Genomic DNA, 14,409 nt, shown 5'->3' with positions numbered 1-14,409 from the left:
ACGTTGGCAATTTTATTTGTATTCATACTGAATTTACCTCTGAGAGTGAAGTGAGTTTTAGTTTTAGCAAGTGACACAGGTTATGCTAAATGTCATAGAAACCCGTCACCTGACACGGTATCTGGCACACAACACAGTGGGCACTCAGTTTGTCAAACGAATGAATAAAAACGAGTTGGAATCCAAAGATTAAGGAGTTTCCTTAAATGCTTGTTGATTCAGGCCAGAACGCTGTCTCTTTCACTCAGTCACTCTACCAATACTTTCCCCACCCCACGTGCCCATCCTGGCAAAACTCATCTCCTTAAGCTCCGTGTGAAAAGGGCTCTCAGCTTTTATCTGAAGAGGATTAAGCCTCTAAGAATGTCCATTCAGCCTCTCATTCTTTTGACTCCTATTCTCTCGGTCAAGCTGTGTTGAAAGTGGTTGCCTGACAGTGCCGTTTCTCACTGATATTCTTTGGCAAGCTGAAATATTCAATGTCATACTAAGGTATGTCCATTTAGAAGCTGTGAGGGAGGTCAGCCACTTGGGGTTCTGGGCAGTGCTTCTCAAAACGTTATTGCTTGAGTTTTACATCAAATTGGAAAAGGCTGGGAACATACAATAGCCAGGTTGTCATTGGTGACTGGATTTACCCTGGGAGAGAAGACTGTGGTGACAACGTTGGACGCCAGAGTACAGTGGCGTAACACTCCACTAAGGAGACTTTACTAAGAATGTGTCTCACCTGTCCTGTCCCAGAAATGCACGAGGATCAGGAAAGACGTGTTACCTGCCAAGCCTGGGAGCCCCAACTCGTGCAAAACCAGGGGAACCATCTCATGCTGCTGGATTGTCCATTGCAGTCCCTGTGGCCCTGTCTCTGTGGTAGATGTCAGGCTGCTGGGGCTTCCCCTTTGCTGCTACAGCAAAGCGTCTTCACTCATGACATTACAGGGCGGTGGTGTTTGTTTAACATGGTCAGTAAAGAATGAAAGGCACCTTTCTGAAGAGTGTTTTCGATTGGTTGCTCCTGCATTCAAGGAAATTAATTCATAAATGCCTAGAGAAATTCTCCTTGGTCGTTGACAGTAGAATCCTGGGTGGATACCTATGCCCCAGCCACACCCTTGACCAGTTACATCAGAACCTCTAGGGGTGGGGCTCAGGCATCAGTCTTTTATAACACCCCCAGGTGACTCCCCAGGTTTGAGAACCATGGAGCAGGGGGTCTCAAAGCTGAAAGAGCCTTTGTAGGTCATGTTGTGAAACACCTTCATTTTATGCAAGAGACTCAAGTGGGGAGAGAAGAGGTTGGGCTTCAGATACTTTAATAAAATCGAGGATCACGAAGTGTATTATTTTCCTAGGGCTATTGTAACAAAGTACCACAAACTTAAAACAACAGAAATGTATTCTCTCCCAGTTCTGGATGCCAGAAGTCTAAACCAAAGGCCAGCAGTGCCGTGCTCCTGAAGGCTCTAGGGGAGAAGGCTTCCTTGCCTGTTGCAGCTTCTGGTGGCTCTCAGTTTGTGACAGCTTGACTTCAGTCTCTGCCTCCATCAGCACATCACCTTCTTTTCTGTCTCTGTGTCCACTCTTCCTGTCAGGATGCCTGTCATTGGATTTAGGGCCCACCACAAATCTAGGATGATTTCATCTTGAGATCCTTAACTAATTACATCTGCAAAGAACCTATTTCCAAATAAGGTCACATTCTGAGGTTCTGGGTGGACATGAATTTTAGGGGAGACATCATTCAACCCACTGTAGGGGGTGAAGAGAGATTTCTTCATATTTTACATTTCTAACATCTAGTTCATCTTATACATTGATTATTCCTGACCCTACTATAATGCTAATGATAATATTATTGTCTTTATTTCTGATTCTTCTCATTATATAAATCATTGAATGCAAATTGCTAAAAATATTGTTTTTAAAAATATTTAATTATGCCAATAAAATATAGCTTCCTGATCAAGATTACTCAATCTTTGAAAAGTTCAAGATTGCATGACTTGGAGAGTTAAAAATTCCCCTCCCATGGCTGAACAATGTTAAGTGGCAGGCACTATGGTTATAAATTTACATATGAAGTAATACCAGCGGAACTGTTCAGTTCAGTTTTGGAACATTCGTTAAAGTTCAGTTACAAGCCTGACATTTATTTTCAAGTGTAATTGTTGAATTACTCCGTAGAAATTAAGAATGTGATGTAAATTTTTTTTTTTAACTGAGGAAGATTCACCCTGAGCTAACATCTGTTGCCAATCTTCCTCTTGTTTTGCTTGAGGAAGGCTAGCCCTAGGCTAACATCTGTGCCAGTCTTCCTCTATTTTGTATGTGGGTCGCCGCCACAGCATGGCTGACAAGTTGTATAGGTTGGTACCCAGGATCCGAGCCTGCGAACCCAGGCTGCCGAAGCGGAGCATGCCGAACTTAACCACTATGCCATAGGGCTGGCCCCTAAATATTTATTTTCTGAAGCAGCTTCAGGCAACTCATGTGAAGTAGGAGTTTCTCTTCTCTGTACATCAGCAGTCTCTGAGAGCACAGAGAAACCTTGGCAATAGATTTACAGGCCCACAACACTGGGGGAGTGGAGTTTATTGCAGAAAGTCTGGACATGAAAAGTGATTCTCGTCATGGATCCAACCTATGTATTTCAGGTTCACATTGACTTATGGCCTTTGAAAAAAATCCTAAATATAGATGAGTTTTCTGTATTTTCAGAATTGTGAAGGCACCCATATCCTAATATTTTCTTGTTTTCATTTGAGCAGATTACTAGACAAATGACTTCTGGATTTTCAGTGATAATATTTATCTTTAGAATTAATTTTAGAAATATATGTCACAATTTTTATTTTATTTTACAAAAATGACTATGTTTGCTGCATCAGCAACACATCTAGTAACAGTGTGGAAAAAAATTTGCATGGGTGTAGAAATATGTGAAAAGTAACAGCACTGGGAAACTCAGTGGACAGAAAATACTTTTCAAATTTAATTTTTAAATTTCTACATACTTCCTATAGGAATAGTAATTCCCCTTCCTTACTCAAAGATGCCCAGTTCTTTGTTGGTTCAAGGTTGTTTTTCTATTTGTAGTGATGGTATTGTTTGCATCTCCCTTTGTTACTCCTTTTCCGGGCCCAACTTTTCTTTCTTTCATTAGGGATTTCTGCGCAAGCCAGAGGCAGATTCTCTGCCTGGAGACACCCCTAGAGGCTGGTGAACCCTGCCTCTCTCTGGTTCTTGTAATGAGTTGTTAAAAGCACTTTTTCATCAAATATTTTCTTTTTCTTTTTCTTTCTAGATTTAGAAATATTTTAGCAGGTGTACATTTGCATATAAAAGAGAATAAAAGATAAGAAGTTGAGGCTTTTTCTTTCTTCCCTCCTCAACATCATCTCTCTCCTATCTCCCTTTATTCAGCATGTTTTCGCTTTCCTTCTCTGGCTGTTTCCATTTTCTAGACACGAAATGCATATCCAAAAAAAAAAAAAAAACAATCTCAGTGATTCTTCACCACTTTGTAGGAAGATAGATGATTGGGTTTGGCTGGCTTATGTAACAAAGTAGGGAAAAACATATTTATCTCTTTGTGTCATCAGTCTGGAATTAATAGCCAAGGATGGATTTTAACCCCCGGACTCCTTTATTTTATGTTTTAAATTGCAATATTTTCTACTTTTTAAATTAAATCTTGACACAGATTTGAGTGTATAATAGATGCTTGACTGAGAGATCCAGAACTGAAAGCTTGAGCATGCAGATATATTTGTTTCTGTGTGTACCAGAACATTCTAATTGACAATAATTGTATTCTTTAGAAATATTTGTTTTATCTAATTATACGCACTTCTCAATAATTTTCTGAGAGTTTGACATGACTAATGAGCGGAAACGTTTCTCTGGAGTTCTCAGTCACAGGCTGGAAAGTAAAGCCTTAAGGGGCTACCTAGTCCTCGAATTTGCAGACTTAGGGTTTACTTGCAGTTGAGAAGACTCAAGTCTTTTCTCCTTGGAACTGGAGGAACTCGGCCCCCACTTGTCTATAGCAGGCTGATTTGAACTCTAGACTTGTTACTTTTGCTCTTTTGTTCGTTCATTCATTTCGTAACTATAAATCTGCAGGGCAATACAGTGCAGCTTTGAACTGCTTGATTCTTCACTATCCTTCTTCCTTCTAGGAGAGCCTGGGCCTGAGTTACCAGAAACTTCATGCCCGTAGCTTTGCCTACTTGACTTATGAAGTTGGCGTCCTGGCCAAGACCTCTAGGCTTTTCCAGGAGGAGGTCTGAATTGTTCGAGTGCCCCTAGCAAGACGTAGACTCTTGCCTCCAAAGAGTCTGAAGCCTGGTCTATTTGATACAAGCAGCTACTTAAAAACCTCCACACAGCTCTTGCAGCCTGCCTTGATAGTGTGTTCCCGGGTCTCTCAGCTCTGTCAACTACGGAAGCTTTTGCTAACATCTAGCTTATATCCCTTGGCTGAAGTTTTTCTCCGAGTGTTCTTGTGCCACTTTTAGGGAACACAGAAAAAATTGCTCACCACCATCTAGTTTCGAGGTTTCCAATGTGTTCTGTTTGGCCTGTGCAGTGTTGCATTTTTTTTTTTTAAGAAAGGCAGGAGTCTGGCAAGACTAGGCCCACTTTCCCACCTGGCAGCAGTTGGCTGTAGCCGGAGAACAGCTGTCCCCCCTGGCCAGGCATGTGCTCTCCAGCTGGCCAGACTCACTTCTCTGTGCTACCTGCTTGGCCCCAGAGCATCTGCATTTATAATCCTGCCCTGTCCAATCTATGCAATTTCTGTTCTTAAACCCTCTTCCCTTGTTTCTACGCAGGCTATGTAGCCTTTATCCTCTCATTGTTATTTTTTTTTTTTTTTTTTTTTTTTTTTTTTTTTTTGTGAGGAGATCAGCCCTGAGCTAACACCCGCCAATCCTCCTCTTTTTTTTGCTGAGGAAGACGGCCCTGGGCTAACATCTGTGCCCATCTTCCTCCACTTTATATGGGACGCCGCCACAGCATGGCTTACCAAGCAAGGCGTCGGTGCGCGCCCGGGATCCGAACCAGCGAACCCCGGGCCGCCGCAGCGGAGCGCGCGCACTTAACCGCTTGCGCCACCGGGCCGGCCCCTCATTGTTATTTTTTAACCAAACCTTAATTTTGTTTTTCCTTTTTGGGTTGTTTCCCAGTCCTTCAAATGTTTTGTGCAGCTCTTCTGACTAAAACAGGGGTGACTGAGGGTGTGATACATGCCATGGGAGAATGACCACAGCTCTGAGCATCTGCTGCCCGACACAGACCTCCTGTTAGACAGCAGCACCTGCCGCCTGCTCCAACCCCTCTGGCTGGTTTGGTGTCTTGGTCCTGCCTCAGTTAGTGTTTCTTCCTCCAAGTGAATACACTTAATCCTTTCACCTTTTAAACTTCACTTTGCCCTTAAACCACACGAGGAAGCATGCATCGGGGATGGGAGCAGGCCATGTGCCCAGCAGTCCTCAGCTTGATTTTGCCAACCCTCTATTACTTAGGTCAGGGCGGCTATGTCCCAGATAAAAATTGTCCGGGTGAGCTTCACTGACTTTCCGCTTAGAGAAGGGCTACAGAAGGTTTAAAGATCAAATACCAGTAAGGAGCTATGGCTGGGAAGCGGGGTGGGCTCTGGGAGAACGAGACTGGAGAGACAAGCTACATCCCTCCAAAACTGTGTACGGTTGAAAGCAGACTCAGGGCAGCCTTGAAGGGAAAGGCCAGTTACAGAGTCCAAGTCCTTCAAGAAGCAAGGGAAGGGTAGATCCTACAATTCCTCACCCACAAGAAAAGAAACTTTGTAACTATGTATGGTGACTGATGTTAACTAACTGTGGTGATCATTTCACAATATGTACAAATATTGGATCATTATGTTGCATACCTGAAACTAATATAATGCTGTATGTTGATTATACTTCAATTAAAAAAAAAGAATAAGAGGAAGGAAGAGAAGGAAACCAGAATGGAAAGTGTGTGGAACATGGAAATGGCCTTTCTTTTCCAGAGTGGTAAAATAAAATGGTCCCTTGCTGCTAATGTGAATTCACTTCACATTCCTCCTTTGCTAGACTCAGACCAGTGATAATATCCGTACTGTCCTATATTTGGACAGAATACTTAATCCTCCCAAATGTGAAATTAACTCACAACTACTAGCTTTATATTTTTCACGAAAATCTTCTCCTAAAAATAAAAGGCACGTGTTTTCTGAGGAGCAGGAGAGCCAGCTCACTGGAGTCAGATGATTTACCTCACAACAATAGATGAGAGGAAAGCCTAACTCCAGCTTCCAGCTGCCAGGAGCCTTTGTTTACCAAGAAGCTACTCTTTTTTTCTTTTCCTATTCTTTTTTTTTTTTAACTTTTATCTTTGCTCTCTTTTCCTTGACCAAGTCAGTATAATTGAGTGCAGAAATAGCATATGGTCATTATGATCTGGACTTGTATCCTAAAAGCTGAAAAACTTTTTGGTTGATCTTTATAGAATAAAAACAAAACAGAACATTTTTACCTCTTTTACAGTGATTCCTTACCTTTTTAGAATTCTTTGATTTTATTGATACTTCTCCTCTCCCAAAAGTACCTTACCACAAATCTGAAGTAATATAGGTAGTAGGACTGACAGGAGAGTGTTATGATGCTGTCCTAGGACAGTGGGACTAATCTACAGCAAGAAACACTTTCTGTCCTAGGCCAGTACCCAACACATATACACAAGTTATGCAAAACAGTACTTTCCCCTTCTGCATGCATGACATCTGGTGTTTTCTTTATTAAATTTGTCAAAATACTAGTTCAGGTTTGCCCAACTAATATCACAATCCAGCAATGTTAAAAAGTGTTGCCTTAGGATTTATTATTTTCAGAGTTGAGTCCCTGATCTGTACATATTTTAACTATATAGCATTTAATATTTCAAAATATGATGCTCATTTTAAGTACTTATTTTTATCTTGATTGATTCTCAGTAGGGCAAGATAAGTTACATTTGTATTCGTCAGTGTGATGGTAGTTTTAATCCAGTAATAAGGGGCTCATGGTTAAGTTCTTAAATTGAACCAGCAAAAGCAGGAAAGCAGTGATTGCCAGCCTCCGGTGCTGACAGCAGGAGTCCTTTTGTTTGTGGCCATGTTGGAGATGTGGACGTGGATGCTGTTTTGTTATGTCTGTGCTAAAACTCTATTTCTCCAGCCTCTCTTTCATCCAGGCATCCTTGAGCCTTGAGGTAATGGGAAAGTTGTGTCTCTCAGGTTCTTTACGTGATCATTATTTATTGTTTTTCCCAACAGTCTTCCCCACTTTAACTTACAGCAGACACTGTTAACAGTCCTGCAGGGTAAGGGTGTCCTGTGGGTGCCCAGGCTGCTGCTGACCCCTCTGGGGCACCTGGCTTTGCTCCCTGCAGATGCTCTTCTCTGTCCCTACGATGAGCCTGGTTAGATTTTCTCAGCGGTGGGTCCCCCAGCTCATCCTGCTGCCGCCTCCCCTTCCTGACCTTCCCGCCCCTCACTCAGCCCAGAGACCCCACACTCGAATGTGCAAGCCTGAGGGCCAGGGCAGCGCGTGCTGCAGAGGACCAGCTGCCCAACCAAGGCAGTCAGTTATGTGTCTTCTGATTCATTCCTGTAGCCGCTTCTGCAAGGCCTGGACTGGAGAGAAACCATTTTACTGTGAGTTGAACCTATCCACAGACCCACTCAAAATAATGACTAGAATTTGGCCACCTCAAATACATTCATACAACTTGACTTCGAGTCTTGAAACCTGGGTTCAACTAAATTGTTTTTCGTTTGTTTGTTTTCAGAGTTTCTAAAAAGGGACAGTTCAAAAAACTAATTTGCATGCATTTGAAAAGTGTTAACATCGTAGGAGGAATTCAAGAAACTTGTTTCTAGGTAGTAGAAAATTCAGTATTTCTGTGTATTTTTTTCACACCTAAAGCAGTTAATAACAATTTAGCAATATCATATATCCAATCAGTGTTCAGTCAGGAGCCAAGCAGATATCTTTTCAGTTGATGTTTTTTGATGAGTAGCCAAACTGTGCCATTGCACTGCATTTGGCTCATATGTCTCTTAAGTAGCGTCACCATATAATTTATTGTCTAAATTAGGAAACTTTTGATTAACAAAAGACAACTCTATTAATTATTATGCTGGGACAACAGGCAGAAACCTGAATTGTCATGGACAAATTCTACTTTTTATTTTAATTGTGGTAAAAAATACATAACTTTAAATTTACCATCTTAACTGTTCTTAAGTGTGCAGCTCAGTAGTGTTAAGTATATTCACATTGTTGTGCAACAGATCTCTAGAACTTTTTCATCTTGCAATACTGAAACACTATACCCACTAAACACTAATACTCCCTCCCCCTTCTTCCCAGCCCTTAATAACCACCTTTCCACTTTCTGTTTCTATGATTTTGACCACTTTTGTTACTTCATATGAGTGGAATCATACAGTACTTGGCCTCTTGTGACTGGCTTATTTCGCTTAGTATAAGGTCCTCAGGGTTCATCTACACTGTAGTATGTGACAGGATTTCCTTCTTTTTAAAGGCTGCATAATATTCCATTGTATGTACATGCCACATTTTCTTTATCCATTCAACTATTGATGGACATTTGGGTTGCTTCCACCTCTTGGCCATTGTGGAAAATGCTGTGATGAACAAGGGTGTGCCAATAACTCTTTGAGATCCTGTTTTTAGTTCTTTTGGATATATACCCAGAGTGGATTGCTGGATCATATAGTAATTCTATTTTTAATTTGTTGAGGAAGCTCCATACTGTTTTCCCTAATAGCTACACCCACCAGCAGTGCACAAGAGTTCCGATTTGTCCACATCCTCCACAACGCTGATTTTCTGTTCTTTTGATAGTGGCCATCCTGATGGGTGTGAGGTGATATCTCATTGTGGTTTTGATTTACGTTTCCCTGGTGATTAGTGATTTTGAGCATCTTTTCATGTGCTTATTGACCATTTGTATATGGAGAAATGTCTATTCAAGCACTTTGCCCATTTTTAATCGGGTTATTTGATTTTTGTTATTGTTGTCGAGTGGTAGAAGTTCCTTATATATTCTGGATATTAACCCGTTTTCAAATATATGATTTCAGTTATTTTCTCCCATTGTGTAGGTTGCCTTTTCACTCTGTTGATTGTTTCCTTTGACATGCAAAAGTTAAGTTTGAGATAGTCCTGTGTGTCTATTTTTAATTTTGTTGACTGTGCTTTTGGTGTCATATCCAAGAAATCGTTGCCAAAACCAATGTCCTGAAGCTTTTCTCCTATGTTTTCTTCTGGGAATTTAATAGTTTTCAGTCTTATGTTTAAGTCTTTAACCCTTTTTGAGTTGATTTTGTGTATGGTATAAGGTAAGGGTCCAACTTCATTCTTTTGCATGTGGATATCCAGTTATCTGTGCCTTTTTTTAAATCTGTAGAAACAAAAGCCTACCAGTTGCTGAAGTGGTCTACCCTTCAGGATAATACAAATCAAACTGAAGACAGGTTCCAAAAGGCAGATGCTTCTGCATCACAACTGTCAGGTAAGTGAGCAGATTCAGCACTCACAGCCAGTGTCTAGGTGACCCAAGGCAGCAGCTAGTGCTGTGCTCAGGGAAGGGTGGTCATTCTTTGAAAGTTTCTGGAGTTTGCTTTGTAATAAGCTATCACTGGATCAGAATCAGCCAGTACTTTTTCAGTCCTTAACAAACAAGAATTTGGAAGAGTCTTCTCTCCTGGATATGTGCCAGCCCTGGCATGGCGATGGTCCTTACAGGCCCTTGGATTATACCTGGCATGTCATGATAGTAACTTGTCACTAAGTACCACAGGAGACACCCCAAATTCTTTCTTTTCCCACATCTTCCAGTTTCTTAATCATCAATGGGGAACATCATCCTGGGCTATTTTCCCTCACCAGAATGTTGGAAAACTTTGGGCTTTTTAAATGAAAAGACTGTAAATCCCAGTAAAGCTAAATTTTAAGCTTAAGTGTAGTTCCTTCAATCTAGGATTTTTGTTTTAATTGTAATTTTCTTTGTTTTCCTATACTTTATTGCATTTTTATTATTTTCATTGGTTTTTATTTTATTACACCTTTTTTTAGTATGTCACTTCAGCTCCCTTTGTGAAAATAAATGGATTCATACAGAAGGAAGTACACCTTAGTCACTTCCTTATCCTTACATAAACCACCATTCCATAATTTCACCCATCAGAATGAACAGTGATCTCTTAACATCACATAATTCCCAGGCCATATCCAGATTTCCCAATTGTCTCAAAGATGTCTATATCAGACAGGCATTTTTTCGAGGGACATATGGTGCATTAGACTTAGCTGTCTGTCTTCAGAGAGCTATTTCCTAGATAATATTAGTGTTAGAATTGGTTGCTGCAAAATTCTGTTATTTTGGTTGTTTTGAGGATTCAGTGAGCCACTGCAGGCGAAATGCCCAGCACAGGGCCTGTTAGAGAGCAGCCCTCAGCGACTGCTGGCCGCGGTGGTGCTGGGTGTTATGTGAACTCCGCGAATGTGAGACATTGTAGTTGGCTGAGGTATGAAGCAGGGCCTCTGTCCCGATGGAGGGCTTCATCACTTTGGAAAGATGTAGCACTCGTGAGCCCTTAACCCTTTGCTTTTCACCACTTTCTTCACATTTGAGTCACAGAATTAGAATCCAGAGAGATTTAGAAAGTATTTATCCAACCCCCTCATTTCACAAAAGGAGGCGACAAGAGAGTAGCACCTCCCTCAGAGCCTTACAGCCAGTTAGCAGACACACGTGGTTGGAAGGTGACTCCACACATCTATGTTTGGTAAGTTTATTTTATATGGATAGTTAATTGGACAAGTTCAAAGGATGAGTAAATTTGACATAAGTTGTAGTCCCTTGGATGTATATCAAAAATGTTGGGGGCCGGCCTCATGGCTTAGTGGTTAAGTGCGTGTGCTCCGCTACTGGCGGCCCGGTTCGCATCCCGGGCACACACCGACGCACCGCTTCTGCAGCCATGCTGAGGCCGCATCCCACATACAGTAACTAGAAGGATGCGCAACTATGACATACAACTATCTACTGGGGCTTTGGGGGAAAAAAAGAAGGAGGATTGGCAATAGATGTTAGCTCAGAGCCGGTTTTCCTCAGCAAAAAGAGGAGGATTAGCATGGATGTTAGCTCAGGGCTCATCTTCCTCACACACACAAAAAAATGTTGGTACTATTAATATACTAATGATTAATGTATTTGTTTATTAATTTATTCCTAAGTGATACTTTATAGGTTGTATAATCAAGCACCCCTAGATTCAGTTCCCTCACTCCACACTCAAATTTACACTATGTGCTTTGCAAGATTCCACATTTTCCTGCGTTGGGATCATAGAAGTCCTTCTGGTGGTGTCAGCCATCTCTGAGGTCAGATACGGCCTCTGGCGTTTAGTTTACGTGTGGTCACACAATACTTTTCACTCTCACTCTCACTCTCTCGCTCTCACTCTGATCCTGGGGACTTCTCTGAGCTCCAAAGAGAAGCAGGAGGCAGGCTGGCAGGGTGGAGGGAAACGGAAGCCATGTACCCCGTGGTTAGCGTACCCCGCTACTGCTGTTACAGGTAGTGGTGAGGATGGGCACCCTGAACTCAGGAGCCACCCCAAATCTGACTATTGAAGAAGCAGTGCATGTTTCAGTTACTTTCTGCATCAGATGTGTTAGGTCTCTGCCTCTGGACCTGTCACTAAGGAAAGCCACTGCCACCTTGCGCCTTCCTTTCCATGTCTGAAAAGGCCTTATGCTGGTAAGCACATGGAAACCCTCTTCGGGCTGAGCACGGACACATTCTTAAGAGAATGGCTTGGCTGCAGAGGTTACATGCAGGCAAGCAGGTTACAGGATAGAAACTCAGCAAATGCCTTTTGCAGAGACACCCATGCACTCTCTATCCGTGATCTCAGGTGACTGCCAGTTAAGAATCAGACTTGAAGCAGAAACATCCAAGGCTGAAGTCACCCAGGGGGCAGAGGTCAAGGATTGCCCTGCACGCTGATAGCATCATGGGAACAGTCTGGTTCCCCTGGCTCCAGGAAAGAGGTGGATTGTGCATCTTCCCCATCAACTTTTTCAGGCTGGTTAAAGAGTGGCCTTGATGGTTTTCAATGGAGATTCAGTCTCTCCTGGGAGATGGAAAAACAGAGGATTTGGCAGAGGGCTTAAGGGTGGGTGGGGTGGGTAACTGTCATCCAGCGGTGTCAGTTATTTCTGAGACCTGGTTCCCAGCACCCATTATTTTGATGATCCCTTGCTGCCCATGTGTTATAACAAGGTGAATTATCCAGTGCATGGTGCTGTAGTAGAGACCCATGTGCTCACATGTGCATCGTGGTCATTTGGAATAGAGCTCTTCGAATGATTTTATTTTTTATTTTTTGTGGCTTCTAAGTATCACCGGAAAACGCTCCACTTCCTTTCAGAGTTCTATCAACATGTTCCTTGCCTCAGAAGCTCCCTGCCTTCTGTGGCTTGAGCAGCATCTTCCCCTGTTGACATTTGTTTCACCAAAGTTATTGTGAGCCCTCTTCTTCACTCGTTGCTGCGTGGTGGCTGACACTCCCTCTCCATGTTTGTGCTTCTCACAGGTTTGAATATTGGCAGCGGTACATTCAGGACAAAGACAACTAACAAAATCGCTTCGGAAGCTAGTTTTTCATCTAGTGAAGGAAGTCGTTTGTCAAGGTAAAGTCGTGAAAGCCTGTCTAAATAGCGGCAACACGATGAGAAATGTCGCTACGCAATGAATTAAACTCCGGCCGCGTGTTCTTTTGTTTTGTGACTTGATGGAAGGTTATGGTTTGGGGTTTTGTTTATCTAAAATAACAGTTGAAACTTTAGTCTACCTTTGAAAATATTTGCACCAGAGTCAAGTATTGTTTTGCAGCTGTTGTTTCCTTGGTTTAAGACTCAATTGACACCTCAGTGAACCACGAATTAGCGTCTACAGCTGCTCACAGTAGGGCTGCTTAGAGACCACACAATGGAGGGTGTCGGAAAAGGGCAGAGAGAAAAATGTCAGGCCTTAAAGGAAATAAAGTGGCCTGTTTGTTCTTTCTGAGATGGCTGATACATATACTAGCAATTTCTGGTTATTTGTTTTTGTATTCCTATTTCTTACCAAGTACTTGAGCTAAATTATTCTTTCCTTTCCTGATACTTTCTTCCTTATTTTCCATAAAGGACAAAATATATTTTTTCAGTTTTGTTAAACAGTAGCACTTCTTGTAAGTTTTTCAAGCAATGATAAGTGAGTTGTGTGCGAGATTTGTCATCAACATAAAATACTGATCAGGCAAGGGCACTGAGTCACTGGGGAAGAATTTATAGATGGGAATGGAAGCAGTCACCTGCTGAAATACCTCCCTTGTTGCTTTGGGCTAAATATCATTTAAAACAGCCCAAGTCTCCTTTAGTAATAGCATTTCTCATTAAAAAGATGTCCTTTAGATGACTGCATTCCATTTGAATTAGTTGCTTGCCCCTGATGAAATTTTAAAGCAGGAACTTTACATTTCTCATGTTCCTTAATTTTGATGATGAAGTTTAACTTATTTATTCATTTATTTAGTTGCTTCTGCTTTTGGTGTCAGATCTGAGTCCATTGCCAAATACAAGGTCATGAAGATTTATGCCTGTGTGTTCTTCTAAGTGTTTTATAGTTTTAGCTCTTCAATTTAAGTGTATGATCCATTTTGAGTAAACTTTTGCTTATGGGATAAGGTTAGGGTCTAACTTCATTCTTTTGCATATAGCTATTCAATTGTCACAGCACCATGGGCACTCTTGTGAAAAATCAGTTGACCATAGGTGTATAGGTTTATTTCTGGTCTTTCAGTTCTGTTCCATTGATCTGTATGTTTGTCCTTGTACCAGTACCACACTGTCTTGACAACTGTTGCTTTGTAGTAACTTTTGCAATTGGGAAGTATGAGTCTTACACTATTTATTCTTCTTTTTCAGAATTGTTTTGTTAGTTGTAGCTTGTTGCCTTAGAATTCCGTATGAATTTAGAATCAACTTCAGAGTATAAGTTTTGCATTTCTTTGGTTAATTTATTCCTGGTTTTGGATACTATTGTGAATGGAATTGTTTTCTTAATTTTACTTTTGGGTTTTTCAATGCAAATGTATAGAAATTCAATTGGGTTTTGTATATTGATCTTGTATCCTGCAACCTTGCTGAACTCATTTATTACTTCTAATAGTTTTTTGGTAGACTCCTTAGGATTTTCTATATACAGGATCACTTCATGCAAATAGAGATAGTTTTACCTCCTCCTTTCCGATATAGATGCCTTTTATTTCTTTTTCTTGCCTAA

The 14,409-nt window shown here is 41.4% G+C and overlaps 1 protein-coding gene across 1 annotated transcript in view; it reads left to right on the top strand.

Annotated features, from left to right (window-relative positions):
- The window catches only part of LOC131403130 (centrosomal protein kizuna-like), a 62,108-nt gene extending 49,988 nt beyond the window's left edge, over positions 1–12,120 (top strand). The window contains 2 exon segments of the mRNA XM_058537469.1: positions 9,481–9,585; positions 11,996–12,120. Coding sequence (XP_058393452.1) covers positions 9,481–9,585; positions 11,996–12,087 — 197 coding nt within the window. The 3' untranslated portion in view covers positions 12,088–12,120.
- The last annotated feature ends 2,289 nt before the right edge of the window (positions 12,121–14,409 follow it).

The sequence above is a fragment of the Diceros bicornis genome, unplaced genomic scaffold, assembly GCF_020826845.1.
Source record: "Diceros bicornis minor isolate mBicDic1 unplaced genomic scaffold, mDicBic1.mat.cur scaffold_55_ctg1, whole genome shotgun sequence".
In the NCBI taxonomy this organism is placed as follows: Eukaryota; Metazoa; Chordata; class Mammalia; order Perissodactyla; family Rhinocerotidae; genus Diceros; species Diceros bicornis.
This window is presented reverse-complemented; position numbering and strand designations above follow the sequence as displayed.